The 19,951-nt window shown below is 34.8% G+C and overlaps 2 protein-coding genes and 1 pseudogene across 3 annotated transcripts; 2 read left to right on the forward strand and 1 right to left on the reverse strand.

Annotated features, from left to right (window-relative positions):
- The first annotated feature begins 5,110 nt into the window (after positions 1-5,110).
- LOC143560949 (1-aminocyclopropane-1-carboxylate oxidase homolog 1-like) lies at positions 5,111-7,649 on the forward strand (annotated as a pseudogene). The gene is made up of 3 exons (XR_013140207.1): positions 5,111-5,644; positions 6,135-6,456; positions 7,300-7,649. The product of XR_013140207.1 is annotated as a 1-aminocyclopropane-1-carboxylate oxidase homolog 1-like (transcript).
- Positions 7,650-9,494: 1,845 nt separating this feature from the next.
- LOC143560950 (CDT1-like protein a, chloroplastic) lies at positions 9,495-12,613 on the reverse strand. The gene is made up of 7 exons (XM_077049135.1): positions 12,333-12,613; positions 12,126-12,245; positions 11,416-11,644; positions 10,168-10,716; positions 9,887-10,088; positions 9,672-9,762; positions 9,495-9,592 (listed from the first exon to the last, which is right to left on the reverse strand). Exons 1-7 carry the CDS (start codon positions 12,611-12,613, stop codon positions 9,535-9,537), a joined length of 1,530 nt encoding a protein of 509 aa, XP_076905250.1. The 3' UTR covers positions 9,495-9,534.
- Positions 12,614-13,888: 1,275 nt separating this feature from the next.
- LOC143560962 (autophagy-related protein 9-like) lies at positions 13,889-19,411 on the forward strand. The gene is made up of 10 exons (XM_077049141.1): positions 13,889-14,005; positions 14,854-15,500; positions 15,638-15,958; positions 16,447-16,669; positions 17,192-17,371; positions 17,458-17,664; positions 17,810-17,887; positions 18,170-18,240; positions 18,342-18,452; positions 18,571-19,411. The coding sequence occupies exons 2-10, from the start codon at positions 14,929-14,931 to the stop codon at positions 19,376-19,378; spliced, it is 2,571 nt and encodes an 856-aa protein (XP_076905256.1). The 5' UTR covers positions 13,889-14,005; positions 14,854-14,928; the 3' UTR covers positions 19,379-19,411.
- Positions 19,412-19,951: the final 540 nt, after the last annotated feature.

A 19,951-nucleotide genomic window follows, 5' to 3' on the forward strand; every position in this document is an offset into this window, starting at 1 on the left:
ACAACTGGTTTTGACCTAAACTCGTTATCTTGGGTTTTCCATCCATGGAAATTCTTAATTTGCCATTTACTGTATATTCTTTTCCTTCTTATCTCCAAATTTTAAATTTAATTTTGCAACATAGGAACGCGTGTTTAATGTATGATAATTTACTAACAAAATGAGCAAGAATAGAACAATTTATGGGAGCATAAGTGACTCACCAGTAGAGAATAGCAATTTATCATCTTTTACATCTAAAGCTTCAATTGCGAATCAAAATAACAAATTATAAGAAAACTATTTTAATTTTAATTTAAAATTCATTTGCAAATGCAATTAATTCAATATGTGCAGATACCAAACAAAAATGTTATTAACAAAAAATGTCAAACTTTAGGCAAAATTAATGCAAAAGTATATAGAGAGGAAATATTATAATTACCTCCAGATAAGAAACAATAACTTTTGCTTATATCAGTCCAACCAGTGATTCTAATTTGTCGATTCTAAACTCTTCAAAGACACCAAGAACTTGATAGCATTGTAGACACAAGGCATATTACATTGAGGGAAAGATACATATTCAAATAAGATAATTTGAAAATGGTGTGATTCGCAAACAGTGAGTTGGAGAGAAAGGAATGAAAATTAGGGTTATGAAACGTATACGGGTCCATAATTGGTTGTCTAGGAGAAAACGCATCCAATTAAATGATTATTATGATTTTAATTTTGAATTACTTTATTAGTGACAAATTCTATGAGAGATTATTATTTTTGGAATATAGTAAATCAACCAATAGGAATGAGGCAAAAAGAATGTCTTTAATAGTATTTATTATATAGATTAAATGATTTTTATGATTTTAATTTTAAATTATTTTATTAGTAACAAATTATATGAGGGCTTATTATTTTTAGAATATAGTAAAATCAACCAATAAGAATGAGCCAAAATGAATTTATTTAATAGTATATATAAAATAGAATATAGAATATATAGATTTTAATTTAGCATAAAAATAGGAATCTCAATAATTACATATTTTAATTTCAAAAACAATAGATTTCTATATTGACAATCTTACCAATATGTGTTATAACTAATCTAACGGTCAATATCTTTTCCTACGCTTCTTATGAAACTGTGTCTTTTTATTCAAACCTTCCTCTAATACATATATGTGTGTATATGAAATATCCAAAATTTTAATATAAGAATTTCTTACAGCCCGGCCCCGCCCGGCCAGGTTTTATAGGGTTGGTTTTTAATATAAATCGTAAATCCAGGGGCCGACCCACATGTAGAGGATCGGGGTCCCGGGACACCAATGTTTTTTTTTCTTTTTTTGTTTTTATAATTTCTACTCAGTATTAGTTTTCTTAGGGTTTTAAACTTAGACAAAGCACGCAGTCAAAACTCAGAAGACGCTAAACAAATACGATCTGACTCAAGACAACCTCATAACCACTTCACCGGCCGCCTCCCTCCTCTACCGGCGCTGGACCTCCACCCTCTCGGCTCTTATCCCTCTCCTCAAGCTACAAAAGGTAATTTTATGGCTAACTAATTGATTTTGTATTGGCAATTGTATGTTGTTTATCAAATTGTATTTAGTTTTGTTAAAATCTTGAATTTTAGGGCTAATTATGTGAGGATTGAAAATAAAGTTTGAGTCCACATCTTCTTCAAGTAAAACAATAAAGAAAACTGATTTAGTTCTACCGATTGCAACGACAAATGATGAGAGTTGTTTTTCATCCATGAATATGTGAAGACGGATTTATGAAATCGGATGGGTGATATTAATGCTTGTGTTTGTCACTTTGTTATAGCGGAAGAGAGCTTCTTGCCCATGTTTTTTTCAAAAATGTAATGGTTCATTTTCAAAATATGAAAAATCGTCGGGAACAACTTCAAAATTTCGTAATGTTTTTTTTATTCTCGTTTCGAACAACCTCATATTTCGTGTGTTTTCTAATATATTTCTCGTGTTGACCCAACCCGAACAACAACCGACCCAAAAAACACGAACATCAAAAAAATGGGACCCCGTTGGATAAAAATCCTGGGTCCGCCACTGCGTAAATCAAACCCCGTTAGTTACGGTTTAAAAATATTGGAACCGACCGACCAATCGACCATAGTTAGCTAAAAAAACCGACCATAAACCCAAACTAATAACCAGTTTAAACAATTTCTGTGTTTAAAACCCAACTATGAACACCCCAGACATGTTAGGGACCATTCGTATAACAATAATAATAATAATAATAATATCCATGTGTTGTGCTATCTAGGGCTTGCAAAATCCAGTCAAGACAGAAGCTTGAAATTGAAGATCGCCGACGACCTGTGCCGGTATATTTCTATATATATTATATATATATATATATATGATATTCATTCGATTCAAATTCAGCCATCAATTGTAATTATCATTTGTTTGTTATCTGTTTTGATCGAATCGACGGTTAAAAGCCTCGGCTCGGCTCAGCTCGAGCTCGGCTACTTTATTTTCTATTAATTGTATTATATGCATTTAGGTTTGTTTAGTAGTGCTGTAAACGAACCGAACGAGTACGAACAAGGCCTTGTTCATGTTCGTTTGTTAAGGAAATAATGTGTTCACGAAAGAGATTTTATGTTCGTGCTCGTTCAGTAAGGAAATGAATGCGTTCATGAACCAAATACATGAGCCCAGAGATTGAGACCGAAGTATTCATCAATATGAATAATGAAAGCCTGTAAACGAATCCAACGAATATGAACAAGGGCATGTGTCTGTTCATTGACTTTAAACGAACACGGACACTTAATTGAACAAATATTTATGGTCACGTTCGTTTGTTTAAAAAATGAGCTTATGTGTCCGTTTATGTTCGTTTGTTTAAAGTTCTAGACGAACATATTTGAACAAAGATAAATGAACATAAACAGACATATATGAACACAAATGAACAAATATAAAACCAAGTAGATGACTCATCCAGATAATAATTATTTAATTATTTTCTTTTAATACATAAATGAGTATAAATAAACAGACATAAATAAGCGAACGTTCATGAACATAAATGAGCGAACGAAACATGTGTTCATGTTCGTTTGTTTAACTAAACGAACACAAATATTTTGTTCATGTTCGTTCGTTTATTAAATAAACGAACATAAACGAACTTCCCGCTGAACGGTTCACAACAGTTCACCGAGCGCTCGGTTTGTTTACGGGCCTAACGTTTAGGCTCACAAGCCAGTTGGAGCTTGATAAGTGAAACTCGTGCTCGAGCTTGTTTAAGCTGGGCTTTTATCAAGCTTATATCTAAGCTCCAGCTGATCTCGATTAGGTCACGAGTGGTCGGGTATATTTGGTATATTTATACAACAGTTATTATATGAAAATCTATTTAATATATTAAATAAAAATTATATAAATAATAGGCATGTTTTGGCTCTCGAGCTTGATGACTGATGAGCGAAGCTCGGTCTCGGCCCTCAGGCTTGTTTATTGTACAAGCTTATTTTTAGGCTCTAGCCGATCTCGAGTAGGTCACAAGCAGCTTGGCTTGTTTTCACCGCCTAATTCTGTTGGTTAGCAGGGTATTGACGGATGTGAGAGTCTTCCGTTAACGAGTTTTATGGTTACCAAAAAAATTTTATTTATATATATATATATAGCATGATATTGTTCAGAATTTCAGATGCTTGATTGTGGTCATTGTTTGTATTCTGTAGGTTGAAAAATGGGAGAGAAGAAGAAAAGTGCAACACTTCTTATAAGACTGGTTTCTGCCGCAGGGACTGGTTTTTTCTATGTGAAGAAGAAGAATCCAAGAAAGATACAAACCAAGCTTGAATTCCGAAAGTATGATCCGCGTGTCAATCGGCATGTTCTGTTCACCGAGGCCAAGATGAAATAGTTTGATCCAATTTAGCTAATAAAACTTAAAAAGCATGAATCTTTATTACTTATCATGATCATGAACTCTGTTTTGGTCATTGTCTTTTTATAACATGTAAGCCACTATGTTAAAGATTTTATCTTTTTATCTTTGAACTATGTTTAAGTTGATTGTTGGATTGGATATGAATCTTTTTGGTTAGCTTTGTCTTTCTATATCATGTAAGCCACCAAGTTGAAGATTTAATCTTTTTATCTTTGAACTATGTTTAAGTTGATTGTTGGATTAATTATGTATCTTTTTTGGTAGCTTTGTCTTTCTATATCATGTAAGCCACCGAGTTGAAGATTTAATCTTTTTATCTTTGAACTATGTTTAAGTTGATTGTTGGATTGGATATGAATCTTTTTGGTTAGCTTTGTCTTTCTATATCATGTAAGCCACCGAGTGGAAGATTTAATCTTTTTATCTTTGAACTATGTTTAAGTTGATTGCTAGACTGGATATGAATCTTTGTGGTTGGAATTTGGTAGTTTTGTCTTTTTATAGCGTGTAAGCCACTGAGTAAAAGATTTAATCTTTTTATCTTTTGACTATGTTGTAGTTGATTGTTGGATTGGCTAAATCTTTTTGGTTAGAATTTGGTAGCTTGAAGCATTTTTGCAGGAACATATTGGAAGATTACTTTGGACACCGACTTCCCAATAAAGAGCAGTTCTTTCGTATCAGACACAAGAATAACTGATTTGCTTTGTAACTCGGTAAGTTGTTTCATTCATTCATCTCAAGTTAGGCAAAATGTTGATTCTTGATGTAGAAAAAAGTTTAAAAATTTGTTATAAGTGGAAAAAGTGGCATTCAATGTATTAACTGTAAATCCCTCATAAATGGTATAATTTCCTAATCTTGATTATCTTCGTAATCTTCAAGAAAAGACAAGCACACATTTTAGGTTGGCCCAACTTGTTTTGACTGAAACTTGTTTTGACTTGTTACTTAATTTGTCTTTTATGTGTAAATGATGAATAATTCATGTGTGCATATGCAGACAAATAAGAGTTTTGGACACAAAAACATATTCACAATCCAGCCAAAATAAAGATTGTGATTGCACGCATGGAGATGAGTCCAAATTCAGCCTTGTAAAGCCAAGAAAGTGGGCCCTACATATCTACCAGATTGTATATGCAGATGATTATGTGTGTCATCTTGACACAGCATATCTTTTTGTTGATAATAACTTAATAGCCATTGCAAGCATGAGCCAAGATTTTGAAAGAGCAAAAGCCGATTTTGACCAAACGAAATCCGGAGTCAAAGGAATCCTAGATTCCGGGGTGTCGAAGATTCCGAGTATATTTATCCACCCACCGGAGAGTTTACAAAAATATCTGTCTCATGGAACAAGCAGTCTTGATCTGCAAGTCCCGGTGATTGATCTTAATGACTTGGAAGGTGGGAAAGAAGTCAAAGTTGGTCAAATCCGAGAAGCGTCGGAACAATGGGGGATTTTTCAACTGGTGAACCATGGGATTCCAGTTTGTGTCTTGGATGAAATGTTGGAAGGCAGCGTGCGAGGGTTCCACGAGCAACCGAGTGAGGTGAAGATGAAGTGGGACTCGCGTGAGTACGAGCAGCAAGTAAGGTTTTACTCTAATGGTGTTCTTTATGAGGCGCAACCGATTAGTTGGAGGGACTCGATTTCTTGTCACTATGCTGATGGTGAACTTGATCCTAATGCATTGCCACCGGTTTCCAGGTATTACTCGGTTACGGGCGAATTTTATGAAAATGTAATCATAAGTATATTCAAAATAGCGTGCTTTTTTATATGCATACCCTTTGAAAATCGATTTCGGTTGAGTTTATTCAAGATAACGGTTTTTTTTCTTTTTCTTTTTGCATGCCCTTTGTTTTAAATGTAATCAAGTAATCAACTTTGGTTAAGTGTATTCAAGATAACAGGTAAAGTAATCAACTTTGGTTAAGTTTATTCAAACGGGCTATTTTGCATACCATATGAAAATGCAACCAAGTAATCAACGTTGGTTAAGTTTATTCAAGATAACGAGGGTTTTTTTTTTGTTGCAAATCCTTTGAAAAATATTTAATCAAGTAAACAACTTTGGTTAAGTTTATTAAAGTTTAACGGGTTTTTTTGCATACCCATTGAAAATGTAATCAAGTAAATTTTGTTTAAGTCTATTCAAGATAACGGGTTTTTTACATACCCTTTTACTGGTTTGCAGGCGAGCGATACAAAACTACATGGAAAAGATATTAAATCTAAAAGTTACACTAGCAGGATTACTATCTGAGGCTTTAGGGCTCGACCCGAACTACCTAGAAAGCATTGACTGCATGAAAACCGCAACACTCGTGTGCCAGTATTATCCACCCTGCCCTGAGCCAGACTTGACTCTAGGAGTCCCAAGGCACTCAGACCCATCTTTCATAACCATTCTTCTTCAAGATAGTCTCGGTGGTCTTCAGGTTCTCAAAGGAAATCAATGGGTGGATGTCAAACCGATTAAAGGGGCAATCATAGTAAATATTGACGATCATTTGCAGGTAAATGTAATATCTTCGACTGATCATGTCGGCCCAAAAAACCTTTTTGTTCATAAGTTATGATTTTCACAAAGTAATCTGTGTGTCAAATACTCAAATAGGGCTGCTAAGGTCGTATTCATGGGTTGGCGTGCTATATCTGACACAAACCCAAAAATCGTGTCGCGCTCATGAATTTGAATACGACCCGTTTAACCCGATATATATATATATATATATATATATATATATATATATATATATATATATATCTCGTTTTATACTAATACTTAAGTTTTGAATTTACCTATTACTTTTTAGAGCAATCACAACATGTTTTTTAGGTTAAACAGGCCAACTCACGAACCTGTTGGGTTGATACAAACACGAATGGAAAGTGACTCCTGTTTAGACTAAATCCAAACTCACGAATTTCGTGTTAGGTTCATGTCGTGTCTGATTTGACCCGTTTCAGTTTTAGCTAATTTATTTTATTTCTTATTTAACCTTTTTGACTGGCCCGTTCATAAAAAAATACGTTGAAATTGTCACCTATAGTTTTTCGACCATTCACTTAAGTTCTTTTGTTTAAATGTGTGTAAACATGGTTTTGCTAAAGGTGGCAAAACAGGCTGGTCAAAAAGGTTGTGTAACAGGTCAAACGGGCCTAGTTGACCCAACACACTTTTTATCTAAAAGTTTTGAACTTTATAAATAATTAGTGTGTCACATAAGCATTATATCTATTCCAATAATAATATAACGTCATGATTTTAGGAGGTCTACGTTTTAAAAACCCTTTTTATTACGCGTTTGACCCATTTACCCGAATCGGCCCGTTTATAGTTCTTTCAACGTGTGTAGCTCATGAGCAATGACAAGTTTAAGAGTGTGGAACATAGAGTGCTGGCTGCACCAGTCGGGCCGAGACTATCTGCTGCATGCATGCTTCTTTTACCCGAGGACTGCTAATTACTCTAAGCCCTACGGGCCCGTAAAGGAACTGGTGTCAGAAGAGGGTGGGCCCATATACAGGGAAGTGGCCCATAATGAATATATGTCTTGCTACAGGTTAAAAGGTGGAGCGAATGGTAACTCAGCACTTCCTTACTTTAAGCTTTAGAGATGAAGTTTGTGAAGCAATTGTTGGTTGGGAGTATAATGTTGCTGCTTATTTTAAATAAATTGGATATTAGCAAGTAAACTCATATATAAATATATTTAAACTGATTATTTTAGTTTTATTAGTAAGAACACTGTTACATGTTCGTTGTTGTGTTGTTGGCCCGTTTCCCATGTCATCGCGTTTTCCCGGAATAACTGTTGGTCCACTGCCTTTTTCGCCTAAGTCCTAACCTAGGCGGTTCATGTAGCTGGTAGCCACCGCACTCCTATGTACACATGGCACGCGAAAAGTACATGTTTATTTCTATAAAAGAAAAGTCAGAGTATATTTTGTTGACTTTGACCGATCAAATGTTCATTTTGCTGATTTTCCTCAAAATTAATGTATATGATGTAATATGCATTAAAATAACACTTTTGATGAATCTAGTTATAGGTCAAATTTGTGATCATGAGTCATGACAAAATGGACTCATTTTTATGGTCTGATTTGGCTCTTTAAAGTTTCAAATCATAAGTCAGACTATTAAACTGTCAAACCGTGATAACTTGCGTTGATCGACGGTTGGTTGCTTTCAAATGTTTATAAACACCCTAATGGCCTAATCTATATTATGGAATTGGCTTGAAAAATTATTATATTCAACCTTATCACATCATGTAGGCATCTTGAATTATAATGCTAATTCTAATTTCAAAATACAACTCTGCTCTTACTTCAACTAATCTAACATGCTACATGAACTTTACAAAAACCATAAATATATAAGCAAGAAAACAATTAGCAAGAACACTATTACATACATATATACATACTTGACTGAATACGGTTGACCCGTGCTCATGGTCAAACTTGAATCACCAACCTTGTGGCCATCTCCCTTTCGGGTCAAGCTTCGGCAACCATCTTCTTTTCTTCGGTTTATCACCCGGTGCTTTGTTTTCCTTGTCGGGCCATATCAACTTTAACAAGAACCCCTTTCGAAACGCTTTAAAGGTTTGACCTTGACTTTGACTTTGAGTATGAAAGATTTGATCATGTGTTCTAATGGTGGTGAAGTTAATATAGCTTTGTTCTAGGGATTCTTTGGGTATTTCCCTAGCTAACAAAGGAGATGAACCACCCCAATTATTATTATTGGTGCCTAAATATGAAGATGCATGTTGAGGTGATCTAAATTCCAATAATTCTCTTTGCCTCATGTCTTCAAATATTGTCAAATGTCATTTCTTCACTTTTGAGGTTTTTATAATAATCGAAGTGTTAGATAGTTGACCATGGTTGCCTGAGTCAATGGTTTCTAAATGTGCAGTGACCCTTTGGACATGTGGTGTTTTATTATTCATAAATATATTATCTTATTATTTTTTTAATTATGTTTTGTAAAAATAAATACTTTATTTAATGATACTGCTAAGCTTAAATAAATATTTTTTTAAACTATCAGTTATAGATTAATCTTAAAACATTTATAGACACTATTAAAAAATAGATAAAGATAAAATAATTTCCTTTACGTTGTTTTCAGTAATTAGATGAATTTATATATTTTATATCAAATATAAAGTCAATAATTATTTTTAATCTGTAGCAATTTTGTTTGATGTCGTAGTTTGATTTAATGTGAAAAGACATGATTTTAAGGTCGAGAACTTAAGAATAGTGTCTTGACAATAGCTTATAATTTAAAGATAGTTGTATTAGAAAAACACTTCGGTCTCAAAACATTCGCTAATTTTTTTCAAGAACGTAAACATGACATTCGGTCTTAAAACATGCTGCTTTGACGAGTCGAATAGTACAACACGAACACAACTAATATATATGTATTATATAAATCATAACTGAATAGATATTATTTCAGTAGAGTTGGAAACTGTATTCACATCACACAACCAGATTGTACCTAGAAACCTAATCAAAAATCAAAAACCAAAAACCTAAACCTCGATACCGGCCTTAAACTAGTTATGTCAGTTAGCATTCGATAGTCTTGTGCGTATTGATTCCGAGCTCGCTATTTTGTTAACACTGCAAAAGAAAAACTCTATAAATGAATTGAACAAAATGCATTTTAATTCAATATTATTTTGTAAAAATGTAAACTTACCAGCACAAAATATCACCACTAGATGCCACTTTCTCATAAATCCATTCAGAAGCTAGCTCTTGCAACAATCTAAGCTGTTCTTCAGCTTCTCCTGCAAGATTATTAAAAACAGATTAAGGTTTTGAAGATTTTTAAGGTTTTTAACGTTATATAATAATGAAATTAGTAGAAGAAACTTTGTACTTAAACCGAATTAGAGATACAAAGATTCTTACTTTTATCAACAATTTCCACTTGGCTTGAAGTTAACATGTTCATAAGGTCCACTTTTGTGACAACCGTTCGTTTAACCGATTGAAAGTAAAACCAGAGCGTGTCGAATAATTTAGGCAACCCCGCAACCATCTTTTTCCTCCATTTAGCCCGAGAGATTTCTGGATTGTTTTCCTCTAATACTTTCAACTCATTTTCTTTAATCTGAAACATAAACACACTTTAGTAACATAAATATATGAAGCAATGTGTATATATTTTGCAATTTGGATAATGAATGAACCGATGCTAGAAGATCATCCGAGAGAATATCAGAAAGATATTCGTCATCTTCGTCAGTAGATACCCTTTTGACAGGTGGCATTTTACTCTTCACAGGAGTATCAAACGTTATCGATCTCTTGCCACTCGCGCGTCTGGTTAACTTGCTAGGATGCATGAATGAATCGTCATCCGGTGTCGTAAAACACCTAACCGGAGGTCGGGTTGACTGTGCAGGTGTGGCATTGAATGGGGTCCAAACTAGCTTATCTGGAGTTGCATCAATGGAGGACAAATCAGACTTCTTAACAGGTGTTTCGGGTAATTTATGGTCAACCAGAGTTTCAAAAGTCAAAACCGCGGATTCTTGGTTGGCTGGTTCTACATTTGGAGTCAAGATTTGTTTTGAGAACCTTCGTTTGAACGATTGAGGAATAAGAGACGCTGCAACGGGCTGATGTTCGGAAACTGGAGGTGTTGTATCTTGAACCGAATCAAGATTCGGGTTTTGAATTGAATATGAAGGTTTATTAAAAGGTTCAGGTAACCTCTCCTCTGGAACTTCATCACCCTGATGATAAAAACTCGAATCAGCTAAGAAGAATATTATTCAATAATCACAAACCGAACGCAAAAACAAAACCTAACTTGAAATCAGACACTATCGTAAACGGGCTGAACCGAGCCCGAGCTCGACTAGGCTCGAGGCCGGCTCGTTAGAAAATCTATTTCTAAAGCTTGAGTTATGCTCGTGGGTAGTTTTAGCGATCTAGCTCACCCGGGCTTGACTCGTTTATTATTTATTAATTATAGTCACCCACCCACCAGAGAATCTAATGCAAAAACAAAACCTAATCTAAAATCAGACCAGACCATAGAGATAAGTTTGTAAACGAGCCGAGCCAAGTCAAACACAGGCTCAATTGGCTCGAGCTTGGCTCGTTTAACTTATAGAGAGCTCGAGCTCAAGCTCAGCTCATGATCGGTTTTTCATGCTCGAGCTTGACTCGTTTACAATTTATTAATTAATTTGTATATATTTACAGCTATTTTTCACACATGTTTATTTAATATAACTTTGTCTAACATAATGCATATATTGTTTATTTATTTTATCATAATTTTATATATAACAACATTTATTAGATAAAAACCTATTAAATATATTGAATAATATATATATATATATATATATAAGGCTCATTTAGGCTTGCGAGCCATCTCGAGATCGATAAGTAACGATCATTAACACACTGATGAATATTATTACCTCAGGATTGGATTTACAGAAACTCGAAAGCCTGGACCGAAACAGCTTGCTCAGCAGTGAATAATCGGAGGTTTGCTTCTCATCCTTCTGAACAACACTGAAATTCAAAGTGATGTGAAGATCCGGTTTCATACAACCCGTCCGGTCATCACGAGCGAGTATCTTCTTAATCTCAATCGCCTCGGGTATTATAAACTTGAGCTGAGCTAAATGACTATAAGCAAATTTCCTAAACAACAGATAAGCAAATCAGTAAACTCACAGTTGGTTATTAAATTCGTTAAGTTTTACAAGGAGTGTAAACAAGCTAACTCGAGCTCGGAATGTTTATTATTTATTTATTAATTAGTTTGGCTGCCACTTTATTTTATTACAATAGTTTTTTTATTTTAATGAGAAAGCAAAAACTAGTCCGAGCTCGGGGTAGCTTGTTTACGATAAAATGTTTTTCGGGGGACTCAAATTGTTTGTTTCAGAAACCACAGACTCAACCTGTTCAATGCCTCCCCTTAAAACCACATGGAAGCAACCACTAATTTTCTCTTATTTTAATATATTTTAAAAAATAAGCTTAAACAAGCGAAGCCAAAAGTAAAGTTTTAAGGTAAAAAAGTTAAAAATACATAAGGCTCGGGTCAATAACCAAGTGAGTTTAATTTTTTATTGTTCCAGTCTCGAGCGGCTCGTTTGAACTATCAAGTTTATGATACCTGTCGGTTAAGCTCTCGACGATTCGGGCAATGTTGGTAAACGTGGACGCCGATCGTTTCAATCCGAGTAATTGAATCGAAGATAACAATCGATCGAAGAATGAGTTCAGCATTTCATACCTACACACGAAATTTAAATAAGTCATTAGCATTGTTATTGATTTTCTAATAATAATAATAATATTAGAGGGAGGATATGAAACGTACTTTTCCGGTATCGAATCGGGTACTTTCGGTTTCAAAACCGGGTCAGTTACAGGATCTGATGAAACCGACGGTTTCGGATCCGAAACGTGAAGCTTCTTCGCGGCTTCTCGGACTTGTTTTACCGACCGGAGCGATTGACGGCGCGTGAGAGGTCCTCGAGTCGGTTTTTCGGGTGTTTTGGAGCTCCACGGGCTGTGTTCCGGTTTGGTGATGGATGAGCGTTGGATCTTTTTGGATTTGAATGAATCGAACGGTGATGATGAAGCTCCGGTGGAATCCATTTGATGATGAATTGGAGTTGTTTTGGTGTGAATTGGAGCGATGAATGATGGGTTAAATAATAGGGTTTTCTTTTTGGCGCGGAAGCTGACGTGGATTAGTGACAGGTCAGCGTTGGCGGGAAAGCTTACGTGGACGCGGGAAGGGTGGGTTTTGTAACTTTCTTGTGTTTTTGTTTTAGACCCTTAAGTTTTAAGTTTTTTAAGATTTGACACTAATAGTTTTGAGATTTTTTATTTTTTTATGGGCTCAAGAATTTTGACCGTTTGTAACAAACTGGAATTTGTATTTATTATTATGTTATTATTTTATATGCTATCACTTTTCAGACTTTTAAGATTAAAATTTATTAAATTATAAATTGTGAAAAATTCTAAAAAAGAGTTAGTAAAGACAAACTATATACACGTATCTGGAATCAGGATATATACGTAATATATATACCGGCATATACACAAATACCTTGATAAAAGGGAGTATACCAACGTATTTTGATACAATAATACTCCGGTGTAGAAGATTGTAAAAAACTGAATCGATTAATAAAAACAAAATACCTGATTATATCCTTAGATGTAATTCTCGTATCGTTGATGAGAACTTTAACTGCTCAAGTTTTCTCTATCTCGAACTCCAAATTCAACTTCTCCTACACGTGACGAAAGAAAATACACCGACCGTTATCGATAGAAATGCTTTTCAAATGCTTGAAACCCTTCTTTCTCTACATATATATATATATGCATCTATGTATACATTCATGTATATATATCATGGTTAAAATTTAAAATTGAAGACCGTTGGCATTTATGATTTATATCATATCAAATATCCTCATTTGGCATAACCTTTAATTAGTTAGCCGTTAGCTAACCCCTAATTAACACTCAAATCCCAGCCCATTTGTAATGGGCCAAACTTTTAGCCAATTGGGCCTAATTTAATCAAAAAACACTTCATTAATATTCTGGAATCTGGCTGCCTAATTCTAATGCAACATCAATTTAATTTTTTTATATTTTATAACAATAATAATAATAATTTATAATCATCATCATCATCATCATCATCATCATCATCATCATCATCAAGTCTTCGTCTTGTTTGTTAAATCAAACTCTAGAGAGAGAAAAAAACAAACACACAAAAGCTTCTTGGACTAAAAGAAAACTGCAGGCATAATAATAAAAAAAAACACATAAATTCCTTCTTTTTCTGCACGCAATCAAACCAAGATTTATTATTATTATTATTATTATTATTATTATTATTATTATCTTTCCAATCGATTACTTCTGGGGTTTCAGTGACTCATCGATTACGTAATCTGGTCTGGGTTCTTACAGTTCGAGTTTCGTGAATAAAGGGTCTTTTGCCCCTTCGATTTCCCACAGGTAAACTGCTTCAAGTTTTGATTTTTATGGTTTCCAAGAATCTTTTTACTGATTTTGTTGATACCCAAGTGGAATTTGTTTGTTTTTGATGTGGGTTTGATTTGGGTGCAGCTGATTTTGCCCTAAATTGGTTCAAAATTGTATCTTGATTGAATTAGTCTCTTTTATTTCCCCAAATTTGAATGTTAGGATATTGTTGAAGAACTTATGGCTGCCCTTAAGGTTCTTGTTTTTGTTAGAATGTGGTGTTAAGATGATATTAATGTGGAAGTAATTATGGACCGCTACTATATAGAAACATAAAGGAATTATTTACATGATAATAGGATTGGTTATCGATATGTAGAAAAATATTTTGTTGCTTGCCTTTTAGGGTGAAAATAATCAAATTTGGAGAGCATGTTTGACATTGTTATAAGAAAGTGCAACTTACTTGAAACGCATTCTGATTATTCGGGGTCAAAAGAAAGATATTTGGAGGATAAGGGAAGACGTTGCTATAAGAAAATCATTTACTGATATTAATGCTGATTTAACTATTCTTAAATTTAAACAATTGATTTTCTTGTATTTGACTACTCGTTTTCAAACGTCCAAAAACTTTCATCTTTTGTGCTCTCTGATCTAATTTTTTATTAGTTACGTTTGTGCGATGTAAAAGAGACTCGAATTCTACATTTGAATTGATTGCTGTAAGTAGAATGAGAAGAAAGGGGGGGGGGGGAGTGTCAATATATGCAGGATAGAAACCAGAAATCGTGGAGACACCTAACATGGATATAAGCTCATAAACCCTAATAATAACAGTTAATAGTTATAATTAGCATGTGATTTTCTGCCTTTTCCAGAATCGTGGTATGAATAATTAACTTCTTTGGGGGATGGACGACTTGCTTGTGCATATATATAGTTCTATATAAACAATGTTTGGTGGGAAAAAAGGCGCCACAACTCTACACCATTTAAAACAAAAACTACTTGGCGAGTCATCTCTTACAACATCAAATGACTATATTACCCCTGAAATCGAGTTATCGGATTACCAGCGGGCCCCAAGTCCAGGTAGCGAAAGCCCATCTGGGCTTCTTAACGGTGAAAGCTTGAAAGTCGAACCGATTGCTGACTTGGATTTGTTCTTTGAAAGACTTTATAGCTACTATTGTGAAAAGGGTCTATGGTGCATTGTTATTAAGTGGATTGTTGAGCTTTTGAGTTTGGCTTTCACGATATGTTTTTCGGGGTTCTTTTTGTTATTTGTCGATTGGAATGGTCTTCGAAGGGCAAAATGTGGGATGGATGCGGTTGAATCGGGGATAAAACCGTGTGATCTTGCTAAAGAAGCGTTACATGAACATCCTTTGACACCTTTAACAACTTTTAAGGTTGTTATTCTTGGTTATTTGGGAATCACTTTCGTTTATTGGATATTTTGCTTTCTAAGGTTCTTTGTACAGTTGAAGGATACACTAGACATACGCCAATTCTACAGCAACAGGTATTTGTTAACATGATCACCTTCAAATTTCACATGCAAACACTTGTTTAGATGAAAAATTTAAGGTTGATTTTGCTGATCTAAAATTATTATTATTATTATATTATTATTATTATTAATTTTTTTTTTGTTGCAAGTCTTGGTGTGACCGACAATGAGATGCAAACGATGCCATGGGCATCGATTCTTGAAAAAGTGGTTAGAATTCAAGAATCACAACAATTATGTGTGGTGAAGGATCTTTCGGCTCATGATATTGTGATGAGGTTGATGAGGAAAGAGAATTACTTGATTGGAATGTTGAACAAAGGGGTGCTCGCTTTCCCGATCTCTTCATGGGTCCCGGGCGCAGGTCCCACTATCAAGAAAGATGCAAATGGTACACGATATTGCCTGACGCTAACCAAGACCCTTGAATGGACTTTAAATTGGTGCATATTGCATAGCATGTTTGATAGGTCCGTAATCTATCTTTCTCTCTCTTACACACACTCACACACACACATATATATAGGACTCCAAAAAGTTATAGAATTTCAAAACTTCTAATGACCAATCATTTTATTTTAGTTATATTATACATATTTAATATTATTTGAGGGTAGTTTTGTCATTTTTATATCTAATCACAAGTTTACCAATGTGTAAATCAATATACATATATGTCATCCTAAAATTGCATATAATAAATGACAAAACTACGCTCAAATAATATTAAATAAATAAATGTTTGGCTGTTAAATTATTTGGAAGTTATGAAGTGATCCTAATCCTTATGTATATATGTGTGTGTGTGTGTCTATATATATATACATACAAACCCTATTTAAAATTCACGGATTGCCACTTGTGCAAGTTGTTACTAGTTGATATAAATCATTTAACCTGTGAAGGTATAACATTATTTGTTTTTGTATGTACTAAAGTTATATGAAATCTTGTGCAGAAACTTTTGTATTAGAAAGGACTTTGTTAGTGACCGCAATACGTTAAAGAAAAGGCTAATGGTTGTTGGGACTGCGATGCTTCTTCTATCTCCATTTCTAGTTATTTTTATGCTCGTATATCTATTTCTAAGACACGCAGAACAGTTTTATAAACATCCTAGCACTGCTTCTTCTAGAAGATGGTCAAATTTTTCTAAGTGGATATTCCGGGAATTCAACGAGGTGATCATTTTTCTTATTTTTTTGTTTATTTATATATAAATTGCTTGCTTGTTTGATGTCATGTTCTTTTTCTCTCTAACTTATCAAAAAAAAAACGGGTTGATGAGTTTTCCCACACGACCCTGATCACGACACAAAAATAATCAGGTTTTGGGTTGGCATATTTAACCCATTTAAAAATCGGTCATGTTTGGGTTAGCCTGTTTAATTAAATGGGTCGTGTTATGTTGATCTGTTTAACCTGAGCAGGTCGACCCACTAACCTGTTAATGACCCGTTTAACCCATACTTTTACAACCCACTAACACGACTAACATGTTTACAACTTAATTACTATCCACTGACCCGTTTGACACATTTAGATAAATGGGTTAACTGGGTTGTGTTTAGGTTACACAACTTCAAGTGTGTGCGGGCTAGGGTTGATGTTTCTGACACGAGTAAATATATCGGTCGTGTCTGGTTTGCACATTTCAACCCGCAGCCCGCTTGTTATACATCTAAGTTTTTACATTTTTTCAGGTGGATCATTTATTCAAGCACCGTATCAACAGCAGCGTTACACACGCCTCGGATTATTTAAAGCAATTCCCGTCTCCAGTTCTTTCTATCATTGCAAAGTTTGTATCCTTTGTTTTTGGTGGCTTTGCTGCAATCTTGATCATCATCGCGTTTCTTGAAGAATCTTTACTTGAAGGCCATGTAATGTTTTTGTACACATGTTAATATGATAATAATCCCAAAAGTCAAACCACCCTGTTTTGACTTAAGTCTCTTTTTTGTTGCAGATTTTTGGTCGTAATTTGTTATGGTATACAGCTGTTTTTGGAGCAATAACCGCCATGAGTCGAGCCCTTGTTTCAGATGAGCTTTTAGTTCTTGATCCACATGGGACTTTGTCTTTGACCGTTCATAGTACTCATTATATGCCCAAAAAATGGCGCGGGAAGGAAAACACTGAATTTGTTCGAGTAGAATTTGAAACCCTTTTTCAGGTAAAGTTTTGTCCCGTTTGCATATGAAGGGGTTGATTTGGATGAAGGTTGTCCTTGCAACCTTCGATATCTTATTGTGATCATATGTTTTTATGTGTTAATATTTGGTGTGGTGCTGATGTGGCAATGTATGTTTGTAATTTAGTACACTGGGAAGATGTTGCTGGAGGAGATGGCGTCTATCTTTCTAACTCCATTCTTGCTTATCTTTGTAGTACCCGAGGTATTGTCAATATATCTTTGCGATTAACATTAGTAGAATAATTTGTTGAATGTATAAATGCCCCTTCGGATGAGGAAAATATAGAATATTTTGGACCCAACGCAGGCTGTGTTTGGAAATTTTCAAATATGAAAGTGATTACCTACTTATTTTGACTGAACTCAATAGTAATCGGTTTTCTGTAATCATGTTACCATTATTCAAGTGAAAACAAAACAGTCTTATTTACCTTATTTTCCATTATTCTTTTATAATAAAATATTAAATTTGTCAATGGTGCAGCGAGTTGATGATATATTGCAGTTCATTGCGGACTTCACTGTTGATGTTGAAGGCGTTGGTCATGTTTGCAGGTTCATATGCACCACATTCTTATTTATCCTCATGCAGTTTATTTTCTATATCTCTAATTAACATATAATAATTAACTTGATAAATTAATATATATCTGCAGTTTTAGCTTGTTCGACTTCCAAAAACACGGTAACAGCAAGTATGCATCTCCACATAACTCGTCAAAAACCAACAGAAGTTCACAAGGGAAAATGGAGAAATCATTTCTAAGGTAAGAAAATGTTCAACTGTTTGTTAAATGTCTAAAATACCCTTATCTTGTGAACAAATTTTTAAACTTTTCAAAAATGGAAATATGTTTGTTTCATAATTTTATTTTCTTTTTGCAGCTTTCAAAGCAGTTATCCTTCATGGGAACCAGATGCGGACGGAAAGCAATTTCTTTCAACGCTTAAAGCGTTTAAGGAACAAAAGTTTAAAGAACAGGGTATAAGCCCGGGCTACATGATCCCAAACCAACTACCACAGTGGGCCCAAACCTGCCCGTCCCATGGTGACCCGAACAGCTACTTTTCTCGGGAAACGGGCCCAAACGTGTCAAAAAGTTTTTACCAACAAGATTGCATGTGGCTCATCGATCCCGTTCACAAAAACCACCCGTACATCCTCGACTGGTACTACACATCCCCTCACCATCACTCACGTGGGCCCCAAGACATCGAGTCAGGTCCGGTTGATGACATGTGGGACCCACCGGACCTATCCCGGGACCGGCCCCGGTATGATGAGAATTGGGGAAGCTTTTTTGATAACCGTGTTGAGAGTAATCTAGAAGCTTCCACGTCAGCTCCTTTATCGCGTGGAAGTGTTTTACAGCATCATGATTCGGGCCAGACGGGTAGGAGCCACTGGTGGGATCGGGGTGGTGGCCCAAGAGGGGTGGGCCCAGGCCCGGGACCTCAAACGAGCTTTGTCGAGCCGCCAAATTTCAATCGTGACGATTACAATGACTATTATCATGATAATTTGTCGGACCGGAGCTTTGAAGAACATGGTCAACCGTTTGACTGGGGGCCGTCAAAGTCAAACGAGTTGTCGAAGACTTTTTATATGGATGAGATTGGAGGGAAATTTGATCTCCCATTTGATGATATCTATGAAGAACAATCTGAAAGCCCGACAAGAAGCCGTGTGTAGGAACGATGTATGTGTGTTTCGGGTTTTAATCAGTGTATGGAAAACTATTGAACATTCTTTCATTGTATATAGAACTTGATTAGCGAAATCAAAGTCGAAAACGTGTAAGAAAAGGCTTTAGTTTTGGCTTAACATGTTTCTTTCTTATAGTTTTATAGTTGCATGCTTTAGAAAATCATGTAAGTATTTATTTTACCATGCCAGAAAACAATTATATCCATAGTCATGCAAGTGGTGTTATAATGTTTTCAACGTATCAAAAGATGAGAGCATAACTGGTGACGAGACGTCACTAAAAGTATTCATGATACATTAACACCTCACAAATAAATAAGTAGTATTAAGGGGTTATTTGGCAATACACTGCTGAACAATTAAAAGATCTGAGGTGATTTCTGAATAATTTGGCATGTTACTAAAATTTATATAAACCTAGGTAGTACTAACACTTCAATGATCATAAATCAGCCATAGATTTCTAATACAAGGAACATTTTAGATGAACATGTTTAGTATCATAGTTTTTTACATAATATAAAATCTTATGATTTAAAAAAATATCACATTTTACCT

Source organism: Bidens hawaiensis, unplaced genomic scaffold, assembly GCF_021521415.1.
Source record: "Bidens hawaiensis isolate Kalapana, Puna unplaced genomic scaffold, B.hawaiensis_p1.1 tig00020517_1, whole genome shotgun sequence".
Lineage (NCBI taxonomy): Eukaryota > Viridiplantae > Streptophyta > Magnoliopsida > Asterales > Asteraceae > Bidens > Bidens hawaiensis.

Coding starts and splice junctions, on each gene's coding strand:
- LOC143560950 (XM_077049135.1), bottom strand. CDS start 12,613: ATGGATTCCACCGGAGCTTCATCATCACCGTTCGATTCATTCAAATCC. Junction 12,246..12,332: donor CCCGATTCGATACCGGAAAA/GTACGTTTCATA, acceptor TTTCGTGTGTAG/GTATGAAATGCTGAACTCAT. Junction 11,645..12,125: donor GTCGAGAGCTTAACCGACAG/GTATCATAAACT, acceptor TCTGTTGTTTAG/GAAATTTGCTTATAGTCATT.
- LOC143560962 (XM_077049141.1), top strand. CDS start 14,929: ATGTTTGGTGGGAAAAAAGGCGCCACAACTCTACACCATTTAAAACAA. Junction 17,372..17,457: donor AATCTTTACTTGAAGGCCAT/GTAATGTTTTTG, acceptor TTTTTGTTGCAG/ATTTTTGGTCGTAATTTGTT. Junction 17,888..18,169: donor TTATCTTTGTAGTACCCGAG/GTATTGTCAATA, acceptor TCAATGGTGCAG/CGAGTTGATGATATATTGCA.